This window comes from Mobula hypostoma, chromosome 2 (assembly GCF_963921235.1).
Source record: "Mobula hypostoma chromosome 2, sMobHyp1.1, whole genome shotgun sequence".
In the NCBI taxonomy this organism is placed as follows: Eukaryota; Metazoa; Chordata; class Chondrichthyes; order Myliobatiformes; family Myliobatidae; genus Mobula; species Mobula hypostoma.
In genome coordinates, this window is record NC_086098.1 from 176,888,426 (window position 1) to 176,909,093 (window position 20,668).

At 43.5% G+C, this 20,668-nt stretch overlaps 1 protein-coding gene and 1 long non-coding RNA gene across 2 annotated transcripts in view; one reads left to right on the forward strand and one right to left on the reverse strand.

The window, feature by feature from the left end:
- LOC134342703 (uncharacterized) overlaps positions 1-9,752 on the reverse strand; it is a 44,303-nt gene extending 34,551 nt beyond the window's left edge. Inside the window, exon 1 of the long non-coding RNA XR_010017069.1 lies at positions 9,543-9,752. This is a non-coding gene — a long non-coding RNA (uncharacterized LOC134342703). The remainder of the gene's footprint in view (positions 1-9,542) is intronic.
- A 4,883-nt stretch (positions 9,753-14,635) lies between these two features.
- Positions 14,636-20,668, forward strand: part of fam83d (family with sequence similarity 83 member D) — a 34,276-nt gene continuing 28,243 nt past the window's right edge. Inside the window, exon 1 of the mRNA XM_063041148.1 lies at positions 14,636-15,337. Coding sequence (XP_062897218.1) covers positions 14,870-15,337 — 468 coding nt within the window. The 5' untranslated portion in view covers positions 14,636-14,869. The remainder of the gene's footprint in view (positions 15,338-20,668) is intronic.

The following is a 20,668-nucleotide window of genomic DNA, read 5'->3' on the forward strand; positions in this document are numbered from 1 at the left end:
CAAAGGAGCTGGTTGTGGATTACGGGAGGAGTGGAGATGGGCTAACCCCTATTGACAATGGATCTGGGGTTGAGAGGATAACCAGCTTCAAGTTCCTTGACATCCACATCACCGAGGACCTCACATGGTCTGTACACACCAGCTGTGTGGTGAAAAAGGCACAACAGCACCACTTTCACCTCAGACGGTTGAGGGAGTTTGGTATGGGCACCCAAATCCTAAGAACTTTCTACAGGGGCACAATTGAGAGCATCCTGATTGGCTGCATCACTGCCTGGTATGGGAACTGTACCTCCCTTGATCACAGGACTCTGCAGAGAGTGGTGCGGACAGCCCAGCGCATCTGTAGGTGTGATCTTCCTATTATTCAGGACATTTACAAGGACAGGTATGTGAAAATGGCCCGTAGGATCATGGGGACCCTTGTCATCCCAACCACAATCTATTCCAGCTGCTACCATCCGGGAAGTGGTACTGTAGCATAAAAGCCAGGACCAACAGGCTCCGGGACAGCTTCTTCCACCAGGCCATCAGACTGATGAACTCACGCTGATTTGAGTGTACTCTATGTTACATTGACTGTTCTATTTATTATAAATTACTATGATTGCACATGGCACATTTAGTCAGAGACATAACATAAATATTTTTACACCTCATGTATGTGAATGTAAAAAATAAAATCAATTCTATTCTCAAAATTTTCAACTAAACACATTTGCATGTTTTTAAAGTAACAGCCGTTTTTTGTTCAACAGGAAATGATATTCACACTAAATAAATTATTTTAACTCTTTTTAAAAATTATTTGAATAATTATTTACAACTGAATTGAACATATTTCAAGCTTGTCACACAACATTAGCACAAAAGAAGAAGTATAAGTTAGGATGGTGTAAAAGGAGAAGAAAACAGAATGAAGAATATCCTGTTATAGATATAGGGGAAGTGCAGTACAAATAGACAGGTAAAGTACATGGGTCACGACAAGATAAACTGAGAGATCGAGAGTTCGTCATTATTGTACAAGAAGTCAGCTTAAGAAGCTGTCCTTGAACCTTGCGGTACATGTTCTCAAGATTTTGTATCTTTTGGTAAATTGGGAAATCGGTTTATTATTGTTACATGTACTGAGGTCATAAAGTTTGTCTTGCATACAGTCCATACCGAAAACCACTGTAAGTGTGCAACACAAAAGACAATACAGACAGAAAATAGAAACATGGCTCCTACAGAGGGGGCAGGAGAGAGAATGTCCGGGTTGGGAGGGATCTTTCATTATGTTGGCTGTTTTCCTGAGGCAACAGGAAGTGTGGATAGAGTCAATGGATGGAAGACTGATTTCCGTGATGGAAATGGGCTGCATTCACAACCAAGCAATTTCTTTTGGTCTTGGGCAATAGCAAACAATGGTAGTCAGCGGGTTAGGTTCTATTGGGCTGATGATGAATGACGGTTTGGCGACTTTGGGAAATGTTTGCTTGGAATCCTTTTATTTCCTGCTCCCTAATATTTTTAATTCAACTCTGAATTGGGTCACTTGGGCTGAAACAATTTGTAACAATCAAGGGGAGCAGTGGAGAAATCTTCCCTCAGTACACATCCCCCTCTGTGACCCATGGAGAGTTACAAAATGAATGAGCTTTTGCATCCAGGCCAGGGGAATCCCATTGAAAATTTGTATGTCAGCTGCCTGGTCCCCAACCTGGAATATTGGGCTGTCACTTAGGAAGCAGGTCAGACACTGCCCCCTCAAGGTCAGTTGGAGTAAATGTAGGAGACTGTCTTATTAGAAATGTAATGAAAATAATTGTAAAGATCCCACCATTGCGACTCCCACCCTCACCCACACATAATTACTGTAGTCCAATGGCACATTTTCAGCAGGTAAAACTCAAAGAATTATCTGCAGATGCACTAAGTCTGAAATAAAAGTGTAGTATTCTAGGTGCAGCAACACAGATCACAAAGCGCTGCCAGGGGTGATTAGAACAGCTCAGCACGTCACTGGGACTCAACTACCGGACCTGGAGACAATCTACAGCTCTCAATGGCTTTCCTGCAACATCAGTAAAAACCCATCCCATCCCGCACATTGTCTGTTCAATCTCCTGCCATCTGGTAGGAGATACAGACACATCTCTGCCAACACTGAAAAACAGCTTCTGCCCAAGGGCAGTTGAGCAGCTGAATAAGGCTACACCCTGGCTTGCCAACGGCCTTTGAGTGTTATGGACCATCAAAGTTGCATGTAAATACAGGACTTTTTAAAATTAAGCCATACTGCCTGCATAGCAAATATCTGGAGTAGCACCGCAACCTTATTGTCTAGAGCAATGACAATGAAGTTCTATTTTATTCTAAAAAACAACTTCTGGAACTACTCGGAAGCATATAGAATGTGGAGAAAAAGTTAGTGTTTAATTAGAGGGGGTTCTGCCAGAAGGTGTCTGACATGAAACATTAATATGAGTGGCATGGTAGCGTAGTGCTTCGTGTAATGCTTTACAGCACCAGCTGTAATATCAGGGTTCAATTCTGGCCGCTGCAAGAAGCTTCTGTGTTCTCCCCATGACCATGTAGGTATCCTCCCGGTGTTCCTGTTTCTCCCACATTCCAAAGACGTACAGAGTAAGATTAGTAAATTGTGGGCATGCTGAGCCAGGAACATGATAACTCTTGTGGGTTACCCCCAGCTCATCTTGGTCTGTGTTGGTACTTGGCACAAACAACACATGTATGTTCCAAACTTGCAATGCACAAGTGACAAATAAAGCTAACATGTTACATTTTTAATGTATTTGACTGTTTCACTTTCCACAGAGCAACAAACAAGATGGAGGAACACAATGGGTCAACCTCAGCAAGACATACATGCAAACCCTATTTTATACTCAACCTTTGAGAAAGACCCAAGCTCTGACGTTGCCCTCATTACACCAGAGGGCCATTTTTCAGCTGTTTTGTAGGTTAAGAATTCCAATTTGGTAACATCAATACCCTTGAAAGTCCTACATAAAGTAGTGCATATGGCCCAGTCCATCATGGGTAAAGCCCATCCCATCATTGAGCAATTTTTGCAGGAAAGTAGCATCCATTGTCAGGGGCGCCCCACCACCCAAGACATGCTCTCTTCTCGTGGCTGCCATCAGGAAGAAGGTACAGGAGCATCAAAACTCACACCACCAGGTTCAGGAACAGTTATTACCCCTCAACCATACCATCAGGCTCTTGAACCTAGCTTCACTCAACTTCACTTGCCTCATCATTGACACATTCCCACAATCTATGGACTCACTTTCAAGGACTCTTCAAGTCATGTTCTCAATACTTATTGCTAATTTATTTATCACTATTAGTTCTTCCTTTTTGTATTTGCACAGATTGTTGCTTTTTGCACACTAGTTGAATGCCCAAGTTGGGTGGTCTTTCGTTGATTCTGTTATGATTATTATTCTATGGATTTATTGAGTATGCCCACAAGAAAATGCACCTCAGGGTTGTATATGGTGACATACACACACACACATACACTTTGATAATAAATTTAATTTGAACTTTGAACTTTATACCATGTGCCAGTCTCCTCTAGGACTTGAATTGACAAGCTCATGGCTCTCTTATGTTTCTCAACCCAAAGAATTGCCTCCCCAGTTATCCCCACAGAGGTTGTCTGACCTGCTGAGTTCCTCCAGCAACTTGGGTGTGACCCACATTCCAAAATCTGCACTCTCTTATGTCACTCTTTCCACAGATGCTGCTTGATCTGATGAGTGTATCCAGAATCTTCCAACCACAAGAGATGCTGGAAATCCAGAGCAACACATAGGAAACGCTGGAGGAAATCAGCAGGTCCGGCAGCTTCTAAGGAGCGAAATAAAGGGTTGACATTTTTGGCCGAGAAACTTCATCCGTATACAAAATGAGATAGATGAACTTGCAGCACAATTACAAATTGGCAGGTATGATGTTGTAGGCATCACTGAATAATGGCTGAAAGATTATAGCTAAGAGCTTAATGTCCAAGGATACACATTGTATTGAAAGGATAGGCAGGAAGGCAGAGGGGGCGGTGTCCTGTTGGTAAAAATGAAATCAAATCAGTAGAAAGAGGTGACATAGGGTCAGAAGGTGTTGAATCGCTGTGGACAGAGCTAAGGAACTGCAAGGGTAAACAGACCCTAATGGGAATTTTATACAGGCCCTAAAACAGTACCTGATCTACAAATTACAATGGGGGATAGAAAATGCATGCGGAAGGGGCAATGCTACAAAAGACATGGGGAAAATCAATATGCAGGTAGATTGGAAAAATCATGTTGGTGTTGGATTACAGGAGGGGGTATTTCTAGAGTGCCTACAAGATGGCTTTTTAGAGCACATTGTGGTTGAGCCCACTAGAGGATCATTTATTCTGGATTGGGTGTTGTGCAATGAAACAGAATTGATTAGAACCTTAAGTTAGCAGAATCCTTAGGGGCAAATAATCATAATGAAAACAAGTTCACCCTGAAATTTGAACAGGAGAAGCTAAAGTTAGATGTATCAGTATTACACTGGAGTAAAGAAAATTACAGAGGCATGAGAGAAGAGATGGCCAGAATTGATTGGAAAAGAACACTGGCAGGGATGATGGCAGAGCAGCAATGGCTAAAATTTCTGGAAGCAATTCAGAAGGCAGAGGATATATACATCCTGAAGAGGAAGAAGTATTCTAAAGGAAAGATGACTAACAAGGGAAGTCAAAGACAACATAAAAGCTAAAAAGAGGGCATATAATAGAGTTAAAATTAGTAGGAAGATAGCGGGTTGGGAAGCTTTCAAAAACCAACAGAAGGCAACTAATAAAGTTATTAGGAAGGTAAAAATAGAATACAAAAGTAAGCTATCCAGTAATATTAAAGAGGATACCAAAAGTTTCTTCAGATACAATGTAAAAAAGAGGCAAGAGTGGATATCAGACCACTGGAAAACGATGCTGGAGAGGTAGTAATGAAGGACAACAAAATGGTGGACAAACTGAATAAATATTTTGCTTCCGTCTTCACTTTGGAAGACACTAGCAGTATAATGGAAGTTCCAGGTGTCAGGGGGCATGAAGTGTGTGAATTTACCATTACTAGAAAGAAGGTTCTTGGGAAACTGAAAGGTCTGAACGTAGATAAGTCACCTGGACCAGGTGGTGTACACCCCAGAGTTCTGAAAGAAGTGGCTGAAGAGATCATGGAGGCATTAGCAATGATCATTCAAGAATCACTAGATTCTGGAATGGTTCCAGAAGAATAGAAAATTGCAAATGACACTCCACTTTTCAACAAGAAAGAGAGGCAGAAGAAAGGGAATTATAGACCAGTTAGTCTGACCTCAGTGGATAGGATTATTAAGGACAAAGCGTTAGGGTACTTGGAGACACATGATAAAATAAGCTGTAGTCAGCATGGTTTCATCAAGGGAAAATCATGCCTGACTAATCTGTTGGAATTCTTTAAAGAAATAACACGTAAGATGGACTAAGGAGAATTAGTTGATGTTGTGTACTGATGTTCAGTTCAGGTTGATATTCTGATATTCAGAAGGCCTTTGGCAAGGTACCACACATGAGGCTGCTAAACAAGCGATGAGCCCCTGGTATTACAGGAAAGATTCTAGCATGGATAAAGCAGTAGCTGATTAGCAGGAGGAAAAGAGTGGGAATGAAGGGAGCCTTTACTGGCTGGCTGCCGGTGACTAGTGGTGTTCCACAGTGTTCTGTGTTGGGACTGATTCTTTTCATGTTTTATGTCAACGATTTGGATGATGAAATTGATGTCTTTGTTGCAAAGTTTGCAGATGATATGAAGATAGGTGGAGGGACAGGCAATTTTGAGGAAGTAGAGTGGTTACTGAAGGACTTAGACGGATTAGGAAAATAGGCAGAAAAAAAGCAGATGGAATACAGTTTTGGGAAGTGTATGATCATACATTTTGCTAGAAGAAATGAAAGGGTTGACTATTTTCTAAATAGAAAGAAAATACAAAAACCTGAGGTGCAAATGGACTTGGGAGTCCTTGTGCAGGATTCCCTAAGGGTTAATTTACAGGTTGAGTCTGTGGTGAGGAAGACAAATGCAATGTTAGCATTCATTTCAAGAGGACTGGAAAATAAAACACCAATTGTGGTTGGAAGCACCCACGTAGGATACCACGGAGGAAGTGTGGATGCAGAGTAGGGTTACAAGTGCATTTAAGGAAATGGGGTTTTAAACTCCCTATACTGACTATCTTGCTGGCAAACATGCAGTCTCTGGTGAGTGAAATCAATGACCTCAGAGCTAGGGTGCTGAATCAGAGGGACATTAGGACCACATGTGTCCTTTGTTTCACAGAATCCTGGTTAACCCCTTCAGTACCAGATGCAGCAATTCAGATTGATGGGTTTACTATACACCGCCAGAATAGATCTATAGAGTCTCTCAAAAGCAGAGGTGGAGGAGTATGCCTCATGATCAACTCTTCTTGCTGCACAAATATATCAGTGCTCTCCCAATTCTCCTCACCAGACGTGGAATATCTAGCAGTAAAGTGCTATCATTTTGGTAGCAGTACACATTCTACCTCAGGTCAATGTCAATCAGGCTTTAGATGATCTGTGCAATGGGATCAACATGCACGAAACAGCACACCTTAATGCCTTCACCATTGTTTTTGGAGAACTTAACCAGGGCAGTCTGAAAAAATCACGAAGCAATTACCATCAACAGATCACTTGCAATACCAGAGGAAACAACACATTGGACCATTGCTATGCCACCATCAAGAATGCCTACCGTACTATTCCATGCCCTCACTTCGGGAAGTCTGATCACCTGGCTGTACTTCTACTCCCTGAGTGTAGGCAGAGACTGAAGACTGCAGCACCAGCAGTGAGGACCAAGAAGATATGGACAAGGGAAGCACAGGAGCGCCTACAGGACTGCTTTGAACCAGTGGGCTGGATTGTATTCAGGGATTCATCTTCGAACCTGAATGAGTATGCCGCAGTTGTTACCGACTTTTTTAAAACCTGTGTGGATGAGTGTGTGCCTACAAAGACATTCCCAAACCAAAAGCCGTGGATGAACCAGGAGACATGTCATCTGCTGAAGGCTAGATCTGTGGTATTCAGGTCTGGCGACCCAGGCCTATACCAGAAAACCAGGTATGATTTGCGGAGGACTATTTCAAGGGTGAAGAGACAATTTCACATGAGGTTAGAGGTGACATCGGATGCACGCGACTCTGGCAGGGTTCCTACAAAGAGAAATCCAATACCATGAATGGCAGCGATGCTTCACTATCGGATGAACTCAATGCCTTCTGTGCACGCTTTGAAAGGGACAGCACAACTACAGCTGTGAAGATCCCTGCTGCACCTGATGACCCTGTGATCTCTGTCTCAGAGGCTGATGTTAGACTGTCTTTAAAGACAGTGAACCTTCGCAAGGTAGAAGGTCCAGATGGAGTACCTGGTAAGGCTCTGAAAACCTGTGCCACCCAACTAGTGAGAGTATTCAAGGACATATTCAACCTCTCACTGCTACGGGCGGAAGTTCCGACTTACTTTAAAAGGGCAACAATTATACCAGTGCCTAAGAAGAATAACGTGAGCGGCCTTTATGACTATCGCCTGGTAGCACTCACATCGACAGCGATGAAATGCTTTGAGAGGTTGGTCATGACTAGACTGAACTCCTGCCTCAGCAAGGAGCTGGACCCATTGCAGTTTGCCTAGCACCACAATAGGTCAATGGCAGACGCAATCTCAATGGCTCTTCACACGGCTTTAGACCACCTAGACAACACAAACACCTATATCAGGATGCTGTTCATCAACTATAGCTCAGCATTTAATACCATCATTCCCACAATCCTGATTGAGAAGTTACAGTACCTCACTCAGCCTCGACTTCCCAACCGAAAGACCACAATCTGTGCAGGTTGGTGATAACACATCCTCCTCTCTGAAGATCAACACTGGCGCACCTCAGGGGTGTGTGCTTAGCCCACTGCTCTACTCTCTGTATACACATGACTGTGTGGATAGGCATAGCTCAAATACCATCTACAGATTTGCGGACAATACAACCATTGTTGATAGAATATCAGCTGGTGACGAGAGGGCGTACAGGAGTGAGATATGCCAACTAGTGGAGTGGTGCCACAGCAACAACCTGGCACTCAACGTCAGGATCAGAAGAGGAGAGAGTGAGCAGTTTCAAGTTCCTGAGTGTCAAGATCTCTGAGGATCTAACCTGGTCCTAACATATCGATGTAGTTATAAAGAAGGCAAGACAGTGGCCATACTTCATTAGGAGTTTGAAGAGATTTGGCATTAAAACAAATACATTCAAAAACTCCTATGGACGTACTGTGGAGAGCATTCTGACAGGCTGCATCACTGTCTGGTATGGAGGGGCTACTGCACAGGACCGAAAGAAGCTGCAGAAGGTTGTAAATCTAGTCAGCTCCATCTTGGGTACTAGCCTACAAAGTACCCAGGACATCTTCAGGGAGAGGTGTCTCAGAAAGGCAGTGTCCATTATTAAGGACCGCCAGCAGCCAGGGCATGCCCTTTTCTCACTGTTACCATCAGGTAGGAGGTACAGAAGCCTGAAGGCACACACTCAGCGAATCAGGAACAGCTTCTTCCCTCTGCCATCCGATTCCTAAATGGACATTGAACCCTTGGACACTACCTCACTTTTTAAAATCTACAGTACTCCTGTTTTTTGCACGTTTTTAATCTATTCAATATACATATACTGTAATTGATTTACTTATTTTTTTCTCTTCTATATTATGTATTGCATTGAACTGCTGCTGCTAAGTTAACAAATTTCACATCGCATGTCGGTGTTAATAAACTTGATTCTGATTCTGATTCTAAAAGCAAGGATGTAATGTTGAAACTTCATACTGGTGAGTTCTCATTTGGGGTATTGTGAGCAGGTTTGGGTCCCTTATCTTAGAAAGGATGTGCTGAAATTGGAGAGAGTTCAAAGGAAGTTCATGAAAATGATTCCAGAATTAAATGGCTTGTTATATGAAGAGCATTTGATGGCTCTGGGCTTGTATTCACTAGAATTCAGAAAAATGAGGGGTTGATTGGGGAAAGTCCTTGATAGAGTGGATGCAGAGAGGATGTTTCCTATGGTGGTAGTGTCTAAGACCAGAGGATACAGCCTCAGAATAGAGGGGCGTCCTTATAGAACAGAGATGAGGAGGAATTTCTTAAGGCAGAGAGTAGTGAAGCTGTGGAATTCTTTGCCACAGGCAGCTGTGGAGGACAAGTCTTTACGTATATAGAAGTAGGTAGATTCTTGATTGATCATGGCATGAAGGGATATAGGGAGAAGTCAGGAGACTGGGGCTGAGAGGAATATTGGATCAGCTATGACGAAATGGTAGAGCAGATGCGATGGGCCAAATGGCCTAATTCTGCTCCCATATATTATGGTCTTATAATCATCTCTTCTACCAATTACTTCCCAGCTTCCCATCTACCCACTCATCTTTCACCTCACCTGCCCACTGGTACTCCTCCTTCTCTTCTCTGCCCTCTTCCTTTCCAGTCCTGATAAACGGTCAAGGCCACAATGTTGACTATTTATTTCTCTCCATAGATGTTTCCTGGGCTGCTGAGTCCCTCCAACATGTTACGTGTCTGGTATCTTCCGTTTTTACTTAAACGCTTTCAGTGTCAAATTTCAAAACGCTGGAAATCTGTAGCGTCCTTTCACCTCATGACATCAGTTCCCGCATTAAAGAGCATATAGTTTTTTTTCGTTTCTTATTTCCACGTGACTGACAAAAATATCTCCCTTTATCATGCAGACCAGACAAATGTCCTCCCACAGTGCGAGAATAAAATCTAGGCCATTGCTAGCAACAGCATTCTTTCTCAAACATATTTATTAGCCCGTGTTTCAGTCAGGAATGTGTCACTGTTTAAATGCTGCTCTTAAACACAAGATCCCCTTCATCATGTAGCTGCCACATTCTTCTATCAGATTTTACAGTGTATTAAATGTTAATAATAGAAGGCTCCAAGTTCATTCCACGGCTTTACAAATGCTTGAGGCAAGGGCATGCAAAAATTATCGGCTGTGTGCCTCGGTTAGAGAGGAGTGAATCAGCTAAGGTTTAAGTAGTTGTTTGACAGCTTCAAAACACTCTCCAGCAGCTAACTGAAAGCTTACCGAACTTGTGGTCAAGGCTGGGTAATGGTCTACTCAGATGGAAGTGCTCAAGCTGACTGTGCTCTAGGCGTCTGGGTAGTAAAAGATACTCATCATTGTAAGACCTGTGATCATAAAATACATTAATAATAATAAAAGTCCTCAGAGCTTGCTGTGCAAGCCAGTAGCAATCAGACCCCCTTCCTAGATCACAACTGAGTTTCCATAATGATGGCCAATCAGCGGATTGATAGGAATCCAAAGACCAAGCATTCGGAGGGAGGGGGGTCCCCACAAATGAACATCGCACTGATGATTGCAAATGGATTGACAAGATCGGAGAACAACTCAACTCAAACATTTTTTTCCTCAGCTCAAGCTAGTAAAACCTGAGGTATGGGCATAGCCAAGCAAGCTCATTTCTCAAGTCCTAGGAACTTTCCAACTATTCTAGTGGTAGTTATTATTATGGCTTTCTGGAGATTTTCATAAATATTGCTGTGTAGGCCTAATTGTTTACTACTATTGTGTAGTGACTCTGGGATGATATTAGTTGTAGATATTACTATTGGGACAATGTATACCAGGTTCATGTTCCATAGTCTTTCAACTTCCTCTTTCAGTTCAGCAAATTATTATACACAGTATTATTATGCACAGTAGCGTAGCGGTTAGCGTAACGCCATTTCAATGCCAGTGATCCCAACTGGGGTTCAATTCCCGCCATTGATTGTCAGGAGTTTGTATGTTTCCCCATGACCACATGGGTTTCCTCTGGGCATTCCTGTTTCCTCCCACATTCAAAAGACATACAGGTTATGTTTGGGAAATAGAGGGCAAGCTATGTTGATGCTGGAAGGATGGCAACACTTACGGGCTGCCCCCAGCATAATACACAGACTGCTTTGGTCATTAACGCAAATGGCACATTTCACTGTATATTTCAATGTACACGTGACAAATAAAGTGAATAGTTAATAAAAAAATTAATAATTACTAAATTAAAAACTGAAATCCCAGATTAAAATCCAGTTTGACGAAGGGAAGGGATGTTCTTACCATTTTTTATTGCTCTGCTAGAACTATCCTGTTTTTGTTCTAGCTGACCTTGGTACTAGGCCGTCGTCATCATTATGTGCCATGTTGTATGACATCATCATTATGTGCCACGTTGTATGACACAGACAATCACGGTCCCATGATCATGGTTGTTCTTGGCAAATTTTTCTACAGAAGTGGTTTGCCATTGCCTTCTTCCGGGCAGTGTCTTTACAATACAGGTGACCACAGCCATTACCAATACTCTTCAGATATTGTCTGCCTGGCATTAGTGGTCGCATAACCAGAACTTGTGATATGCACCAGCTGCTCATACAAACGTCCACCACCTCCTCCCGTGGTTTCATGTGACCCTGATCGGTGGGGGGGGGGTTGCTAAGCAAGTGCTAAACCTTGCCCAAGGGTGACTTGCAGACTAGAGGAGGGAAGAAGCGTCATACACCTCCTTTGGTTGAAATGTATCTCCACCCTGCCACCTTAAAATAAGAAAATGACTTCAACAGAAATGAAAGCCTTCAAGATGCCAAAAAAAATTAAATATATTATAAATTTAAATATGCAAATAGTAGTGCCCTAACATTAAATATCTCTGGGGAAGATGAGTTCAATCAAGATTCAACATTCAAAATTTATTTTAAGATTGTTTATCGTCATTCTTCAGTATAAAGGAGAATAAATTGATGTTACTCAAGATCCAATGCAGCATAATAAAACACAAAGCACAAAGGACACAATATAAAAACACAATAAATATAAATACATAAGATTAATTTATATGCATAAACTGATTGTATGTACATAAAGTGATGCTAGGTGCAGGAGTGTGTACATAAGGTGACTACTGCACAGTCTAATTATACCACTGAAAATTTGCTGAAGCACTTTAAGGAGCAAGCCTTGTGATGCAGCATGCAGCTGTTCTCTGGGGCTGTAAGGACAACTACCAACATGATTACAAAAGATTGCTTCACTTGTAACTAAATCTCATCAAATAAAATCGGCTCCAGAACTTGGTGGGAAATAATTAATTCAGACCCCAGGGAAGAAAGAAATATTTCCAAATGGGATTGTATTCCTAATAGTTCTGTTGGTAGGCCACTTAATCACAAGCTCCCTTCAGAAAAATAGGAGCTTAAGAATATAATCAAACCTGATTTCAACATAAGAAATAGGAGCAGGAGTAGGCCTTCCAGCCCATCAAGCCTGCCCCCCCATTCAATAAGGTCATGGCTGATCTGTCCGTAAACTCAGCTCCATCCACCTGCCTTTTCCCCATAACCCTTAATTCCCCTACTATGTAAAAACCTATCTAACTGTTTCTTAAATATATTTAGCGAAGAAGCCTCAACTGCTTCCTATCACTGCTCACTCATGCAGGATTTGAGTTGGAGAAATAATGCATGTTTGAGTCTGGCATTCAGTTTTGTTGTGAAGGGCAACACACAAAAAATGCTGGAGGAAATCAGCATCTCTGGAAAAGGGTAAACAGTCGACATTTCAGGCTGAGATGATTCATTGGCACTCGTTGTCATGGGCCAGTGATACTGGTATTTTCCACAAATTGTAAGGAGAGTTCTGAAAGTGGCTGAAATGTTCAACTCCAGTCTCCTCTGTAAGGAGCCTGTACTTTCTCCCTGTGGAAAGTAAATCTCTTACTCACTCTTCCTTCAGTTAGTCCTGACGAAGGGTCTCGGCCTGAAACGTCGACTGCACCTCTTCCTACAGATGCTGCCTGACCTGCTGCGTTCACCAGCAACTTTGATGTGTGTTGCTTTCTCCAGGAGCTCTGGTTTCCTTCCACAGTCCAAAGACATACCTGTTGGTAGGTTAATTGGTCGTTGTAAATTGTCCCGAGATTAGACTAAGGACAAATCGGGGGATTGCTGGGTGGTGTGGCTCAAGAGATCGAAAGAGCCTGTTCCACAATGTATCTCAATAAGTAAATAAAAAATGTATTCTTTTTGATTAAACAGGTCATTCTATGTTTCTATTTTTAAGGATGAGAATCCATCTTATTCTCAAGTCCTGTACTTAGGTAGAACTTGCTTGGTGCACAGACCCTTCGGCCCACAATGTCTGTTCCAACATGATGTCAAACTAAACTAGTTCCTTCTGCCTGCATGTGTTTGACATCCCACCATTCCCTATACCCACTTGCCTATCTAAATGCTGGAGGAACTCAGGCAATTCAGCAGCATGTACGGAGGGAAACAAACAGTCAACTTTTGAGGTGGGGATCCATCATCTCTCAGGATTCATGATGAAAGGTCTTCACCTGTTTATTCCTCTCCATAGGTGCTGCCTGACTTGCTGAGTTTCTCCAGCATTTTGTGTGTGTTGTTCTGGATTTCCACCATCTGCAGAAGCACTGGTGTTTATAAAAGGCTATACTAGCTTTGATCTCTAGTCTAAGAGCTAGGAGATTGCCTCTGTGCCATAAGCAATATTTATCCATAAACTGTTTTATTGTTCGTGCTGTTTTGCAAATTGGGTGTCATCTCCTCTGCATTTCACTCATGTCCATAGTTCACAACGTACTTCAGACATGATGAAAGAACACACTATGTAAACGTAAGTCATCAATTCGCTCCCTGATGAACTTTGAGTATCGCTGCATTAAGTAGGGAATTATCCTTTTCAGGTAGAATCTTTTATTTGTATCAAAATAAACTTTATACGTAATAAAATATTTACAAGACTAAATTGTGCAATGCCTTTTCATTCTCACATTCACAGTCAATTCTTTGAAGTTGTATTCTATTATATTCCTTAAAACTAATAGAGCCAATGCCACCTGTGACCCCCCCCCTCCCACGGTAATAACCTGTCGGGGATGGACATATAATCTCTACCAGAGGAGGTGTAAAGCGCTCCCTCCGTCCGTTAGACTGCAGGTCACCCTTGGGCAAGGTGTAGCACCTGCTTCGCCACCGATCAGGGTCACGTGAAGCCATTGGAGCAGTTGGTGCATATCACAAGTCCTCGTTATGTGACCACCGACACCGGACAGACAATCTCTGAAAGGTACTGATAATAGCTGGGGCCACCCGTCTTGTAAAGACACTGCCCAAAAGAAGGCAATCGCAAACCATTTCTGTAGAAAACTTTGTAAGAACAATCAAAGTCATGAGATAAGAGCACGATCGCTCAAAGCAGACGACACGGCACATTATAATGACGATTCTTCTCCCATCCCGGCCCCTCCCTATACTGTGGTCCTACCCTCCCGGCTTGTTTTTGGATGAATTTAAATCAGAAACCAATCCCGGTGTCGCTGAGGAGAAAATCCGTTTTAAAAAAGTACACGAGGTTGAGACTGGCCCGGTGGGTGGAGAGTGCAAGTACAAGAGCCAATCGCCTCCAGAGTCGGGATGTTTGAATGCTTTGTATCTGTGGCTGGGACGGGAGGTTTGAGGCGGGGCTGATGTCTGCAGACTGTTAACGCGGAGCTTTGGGGGGGAAGGGACACCCAGAAGACGAGAAGCTTACAGAAACTTTAAGGTATCGAAGCCAACCAGTACTTTCACGGGGGGGGACCCAACTCCCTTTTGGCAGCAGCAAAAGCCAGCGGTCCAGTAGCGAGGGTCCCTGCGGCCGCTCAGCCCGTCCCAGCCATGAATGACTCGCAGTGCCTGGACGACTTCCCGGTGGTGTCGCGGTGGACGGCGGCGGTCAAGCAGGAGGTGGGCGTGCGGGACTTCTACAGCGAGAGCCAGCGGCTGGCGCTGGAGGAGTTAGTGGCCAGCGGTCCGGAGGCTTACCACGCCTTCCTGCACCGGGAGAAGATACCGGGCTTCTTGTCGGCCGACGAGATCGCCGATATCCTGGGCTCCGCCGTTAGACCCTCTGAGTTGTGCGGCGAGTCCCTCGACCAGTCTTTCTGCGATTCCCTGGGTACCGGTACCTACTTCCCCGATGTTTCGGACGTGGCCGTTCCCGATCTGGACCTGGGCTGGCCGATCTTCCCGCACAATTGGTACCGAGGAGTGACCCAGGTGGAAGTCCATTTCCAGCCCAGCTACGGGGAGCTCATCTACAGTTGTAAGGAGGCGATCAGGAACCTCATCAGGAAGGCGGAGAAGGTATATGGGCGCTTGCTTCGGGGCAAGTTTATTGTCTTGTGTACAAGCACGGTGGGGTACTAGTACAGTGAAAATCTTTCTTGCAGCATAGTAGGCAGGTAGGCTCAGACAACCCATAACTCATACAAGACAGTGAAGAGAAAGACGGCAACTTCTGTATTGTCCTAAAAATGCAATTTGGAACAAGTATATGTCGGTGCAAGAGGTGTTATTTTGTATTTTCAGGATTGGGATTCAGGTTCTGGTAATTATTTTTGTATCTGTACAGTTTGTCTTTTGCATACTGTTCGAAGTACAAAGTGAAGTTATTATCAAAGTATATATATGTCACCATGTACAATCGATTTTCTTGTGAGCATACTCTATAAATCAATAGAATAATAACATTAACAGAATCATTCAATGAAAGACCGCCCAGCTACGGCGTTCAACCAGAATGCAGGCTACAACAAACTGTGCAAATACCAAATAATAAATAAATAACAAATGTCGAGAATTGGATGAAGAGTCCTTGAAAGTGAGTGGGAACGTTTCAAACTTGGGGCAAGTGAAGTGGAGTTATCTCCATTGGTTCAAGGGGCTGATGGTTGAGGGGTATTAACCGTCCCTGAACATGGTGGAGAGAGTCCTGAGGCTCCTCTACCACCTTACTGATGGTAGCAGTGAGAAGAGAGCATGACCTGGTCGCTGATGATGGATGCTGCTTTCCTGCAACAGCGTTTCAGGTAGTTGTCCTGTCGTTGGGAGGGCTTTACCCATGACGGACTTTTCGTAGGATTTTCCATTGAAGGGCTTTGGTGTTTCCATACCAGGCTGTGATGTAGCCAGTACTCTCCACCACACATCTATAAAAGTTAGTCAAAGTTTTATATGTCATGCCGAATTTCCTCAAACCCCTAAGGAAGTAGAGGCACTGCCGAGTTTTCTTCGTGTTTGCACTTGAAGTATGAGCTGGGCCCAGGCCAGGTTCTCTGAAATAGGAACATCCAGGAATTTAAACTTGCTGACCCTCTCCACCTCATGGCTCATGGACCACTGGTATCCTTCTCCTGATGTCTATAATCAGCTCTGTTCATAGTGTTATATTGATTCTGTTGTATTTCATTTTTCCAAAGACCATAAAACATAGGAGCAGAATTAGGCTACTCGGCCCATCAAATCTGCTCCACCAATCCATCAAGGCTGATTTATTATCCCTCTCAACTTCACTTTCCTTCACAGTCTGTGGCAATGAATTCCACAGATTCACCAACCTCCAGCTAAAGAAATTCCTTCTGTTGTAAATAGATGCCCCTTTATTTTGAGGCTGTGCTCCTAGATTCTAGGAGACATCCTCTCCACATCCACTCTGTCTAGGCCATTCAATATTCGATAGGTTCCAATGTGATTTCCCCCTACATTCTTCTAAACTCCAGTGAGTACAGGCCCAGAGCCATCAAACACTCCTCATATTCCCCCCAAAAGGGTTAACCCCTCGACCATCAGCCTCTTCAATTCCCGAAATCATTCTCATGAGCCTCCTCTGAATCCACTTCAATGCCATTGCATTTTTTCCTAGATAAGGGGCCCAAAACTGCTCAGAAAACTCCAAGTGCAGTCTGACCAATGTATTATAAAGCCTCAGCATCGCATCCTTGCTTTTATATTCTAGTTCTGGGTTACAGGGAAAGGTTGAATAGGTTGTGAGTTTATTTCCTAGATTTTAGTAGAATGAGGGAGATTGCAGGAGAATTTGATCGAGGTATACAAAATTATGAGGGGTATAGATGGGGTTAATGGAAGCAGGGTTTTTCCACTGAGGTTGGGTGAAACTGGAATAAATTAAAATGAAAGGTGAAATAATTAAGGGGAACCTGAGGGGGAGTTTATTCGCTCAGAGGGTAATGTGTGTATGGAATGAGCTGCTTGTGGAAGTGGTGGATAGATACATGGATAGGAGAGGCTTGGAGGACTGTGGTCCAGGTGCAGGTCAATGGGACCAGGCAGCATGACAGTTTGGCACAAACTAGATGCACTAAAGAGTCTGTTTCTATGCTGTAGTGCCCTAAGACTATGGGTGAGGGAAGCAGTGCCAATGTTCAGGGCTGGGGGATTGGTGCTCTGAGAAAGGAATTGAAAAAAAGGTTGAGTGAGTGAGGCCTCCTCCAGTCAGAGTCAACCATGGATATTGTGTCCTAGCTGTGTAGATACACAAGCCTGGGCAGTACGATACGGAGAGCAAGCTGTGGCCCGTGTAGCAAGTTCCCCCTCTCCACGCATCTGATGAACCTAAAGGAACGGCAGAGACCGCTACAGTTTCATATCAGCAGCGTCACAGGAGTTGCCAGTCAGCATTGAACTCAACGTAGGACTGCTTTTATGGATTCCAGCTCCAGATTTTTCCCTCGGGGTTTACTCCTGAGGCTTCCCCATGAGTGGGTTTTGCCACAAGGCAGTGGAGGTTTGAGATCAGAGTTTTCCTTCTCCTAGATGAGCTTTCAACCATGGCTGATGAGCCCCATCTGTCAGAAGTGACTAGTTTTAAGGTGCCAGTAGCCTGCCTTTGCCCCTTCTCCTGTCAGTAGAAACGGTTCTCCCCAGCTTAGTAACTAAGCCACACGTGAAGGCCGGGAGCTGGACTTGGTTGTCAGAGACTACTTGAGGCGTACGTCATTGGGAGCGTTTAGTAGGTAGTGGGAGCTTGTCCCCATTACCAACCCCAGCTATAGTAACCTTCAGGAACCAAAAAAAGATTAAGTACATCTGAAGAAAGGACCACTTCAAATTGTCATTGATCCAAGCTAATGGCAGTGTGGGCTTTGTGGGAGTTTTCAAACCGATTGAGGGAAAGAATATAATGTGGAAAGATATGAAGTCATCCTAAGTGTTTGACTCTATAATTTGGACTGAACAGTCACGGAATGAGTTTGAATGATGACCTGTTCAGATGCATCTGAGGGGGGTCCTTGAAAATGAATTATTGCAAGTTTACACGAGGCTACTGCAGGAAGTTAGGAAGATGGTGGTTTGTTGGCCTTCATTGGAATAAAATTTGAGTACAAGTGTAGCCCCCTGGTAAGCCTCAGGCTCGCTCAGCTCGCTTTCGTCTGGGGAAAGCAGCCTTTGGCCCCACCAAACTGGGTAATCAAGTTTGTGTGGATGCTGTGTGATGTACCCCACCCGGCCAAATAACAGACAATACACCGTATGTGATTAAATGATTACACTTTATAAGTATTTACTGGAACTATGTAATTAATAGAGATACAATATAAAAGGAAAGTAAAAGGCACCAAACTTATCAAAGTTCAACCACTTCGTGCACAACCATTGGATCTCAATTAATGGGGTCTCCCTTTCCTCCAGTTGATGTCCTCTGAACTCCACCGACCCTCGAATGGGACCACCCTTGGTGATCGACCAAACGCTCCACACGAGTCTGTACTCGTCTCGTCTCCTCTCCTCGCCGAGGACCCTGGGCCTCAGACTCCTGATCGGGGTCCGTTCCATCACCCAGCTTACAGCATCACATCTCCTCGCTCTGTCCCCATCCGCCTTCTGGCCAAAGCCTGCGAAAACAATAGTTTACAGAGACACAAGAAAGAATAACATCTATCCCAATTGGTTAACAAATGAATACAATTCTCGTTATCAGTAATTATAACCCAAACAAGCTGCTAGAGAGAGAACCACTGTCTGAGCAGTTAACATCACAGTGAAGCCATTTTGTTTTTAACATAACAAAGAAGCCATTTTATTAGCCTTAGCAATAACATAAAAGAAGAAACCCCTTACATAAGAGTGGAAAACATCTTGTCCAGACTATGTAGGGTCCTGAACCAATAGCACTTACAATAAACACCCGAATCTGTAGATGCTGGGCGAGACCCTTTATCAGGACTCGTGGGCTCATTCAATCCTGATGAAGAATCCCAGCCTGAAACATCAGCTTTATTCTTCTCCATAGATGCTGTTGAATTCCTCCAGCATTTTGTGTGTAGCACTTACAATAATGTATGCATGTCAGGAGGCCTCCCAGTCTAAAAATGGACGTACTTGCGATGGAGAGAGTGCAGTGAAGGTTCGTCAGATTGGTTTGTATTACAGTGGGATTGTCCGATGAGAAGCAGATCACAAATAGGTTTGGAGGAGTGAGAGGTGATTTCATTGAAATTCACAGAATTCTTACAGAAGATGATTTTTTTTCTCTCTAGGTTGGGGATGATCACAGTCTCACAATAAGCAGTCAGGTATTCTATTTGGGACAGGGAAGGAAAGAAACCTCTTTTTTACAGAGGATAATGAATTTTCAGGAATTCCCTACTCAAAAGATTTTTCAGAGTGTATTCAAGACAAAGGTCAATAGTATTTCATTAGATACTAAAGGATGCAAGTGAAAATGGTATTGGTCTCAGAAGATGGTACTGTGATAATAGGTCAGCCATGATTAAAATGGCTGACACCTTCTGTTTCTTCTGTCGCTCACAGGAGCACCGCAATAGCATTTGTTTCTCCTAGAGATGTCACTGCTCTTTGCCAGGGGGATTACTTGTATCCACCAGTGAGAGAGAGCGATCAGAGCCTCAGTTTATTATTTTGACTGGTCACGTTCATTAGTTTAGAATTTCCTTAGCAATGGTATGGGGCTTCAGCCTGGAATTTTGTCAGGGTCTTGTGAGAGATTGTAATATGCAACATTTTGTCTCTCAAAGTCAGAGTGTTTCCAAGTGAGGTGAATTGGAAACTATAATTTTAATCTGCAGCAAGGGTGGAAGTATGTCCCTACCAAAGGCTCCTTCCCTCCACTAGCGTGCAGATCACCCTTGGACAGGGTGTAGCATCTGTGCTTAGAACCCCGCCCCCCCCCAAAAAAATCAGGACCATGTGAAGCCATGGGAGCAGATGGTGGATGGTCATATGAGCAGCTGCTGCATATCGCAAGTCAGAATCAGATTTAATATCACTGGCATATGTCACGAAGTTTGTTAACTTTACGGCAGCAGTACAATGAAATACATGCTAAATAAATATAAAGAAAAAACTGAGTTACATTCAGTTAAAATAAGTAGTGCAATGTAACAGAAATTTAAGAAGTAGTGAGGTGGTATAATGGGTTCAATGTCCATTCAGAAAGCGGATGGCAGAGGGAAGAAGCTGTCCCTGAATCACTGAGTATGCGCCTTCAAGCTTCTGTACCTCTTTCCTGAGGGTAACAAGGCAAGGAGGTCATGTGCTGAATGGTGGGAATCCTTAATGATGGACGTCGCCTTCCTAAGGCACCACTCGTTGAAGATGTCCTCGGTACTATGGAAGCTGGTCCCGTGATAGAGCTAACTAATTTTACTGGTTTCT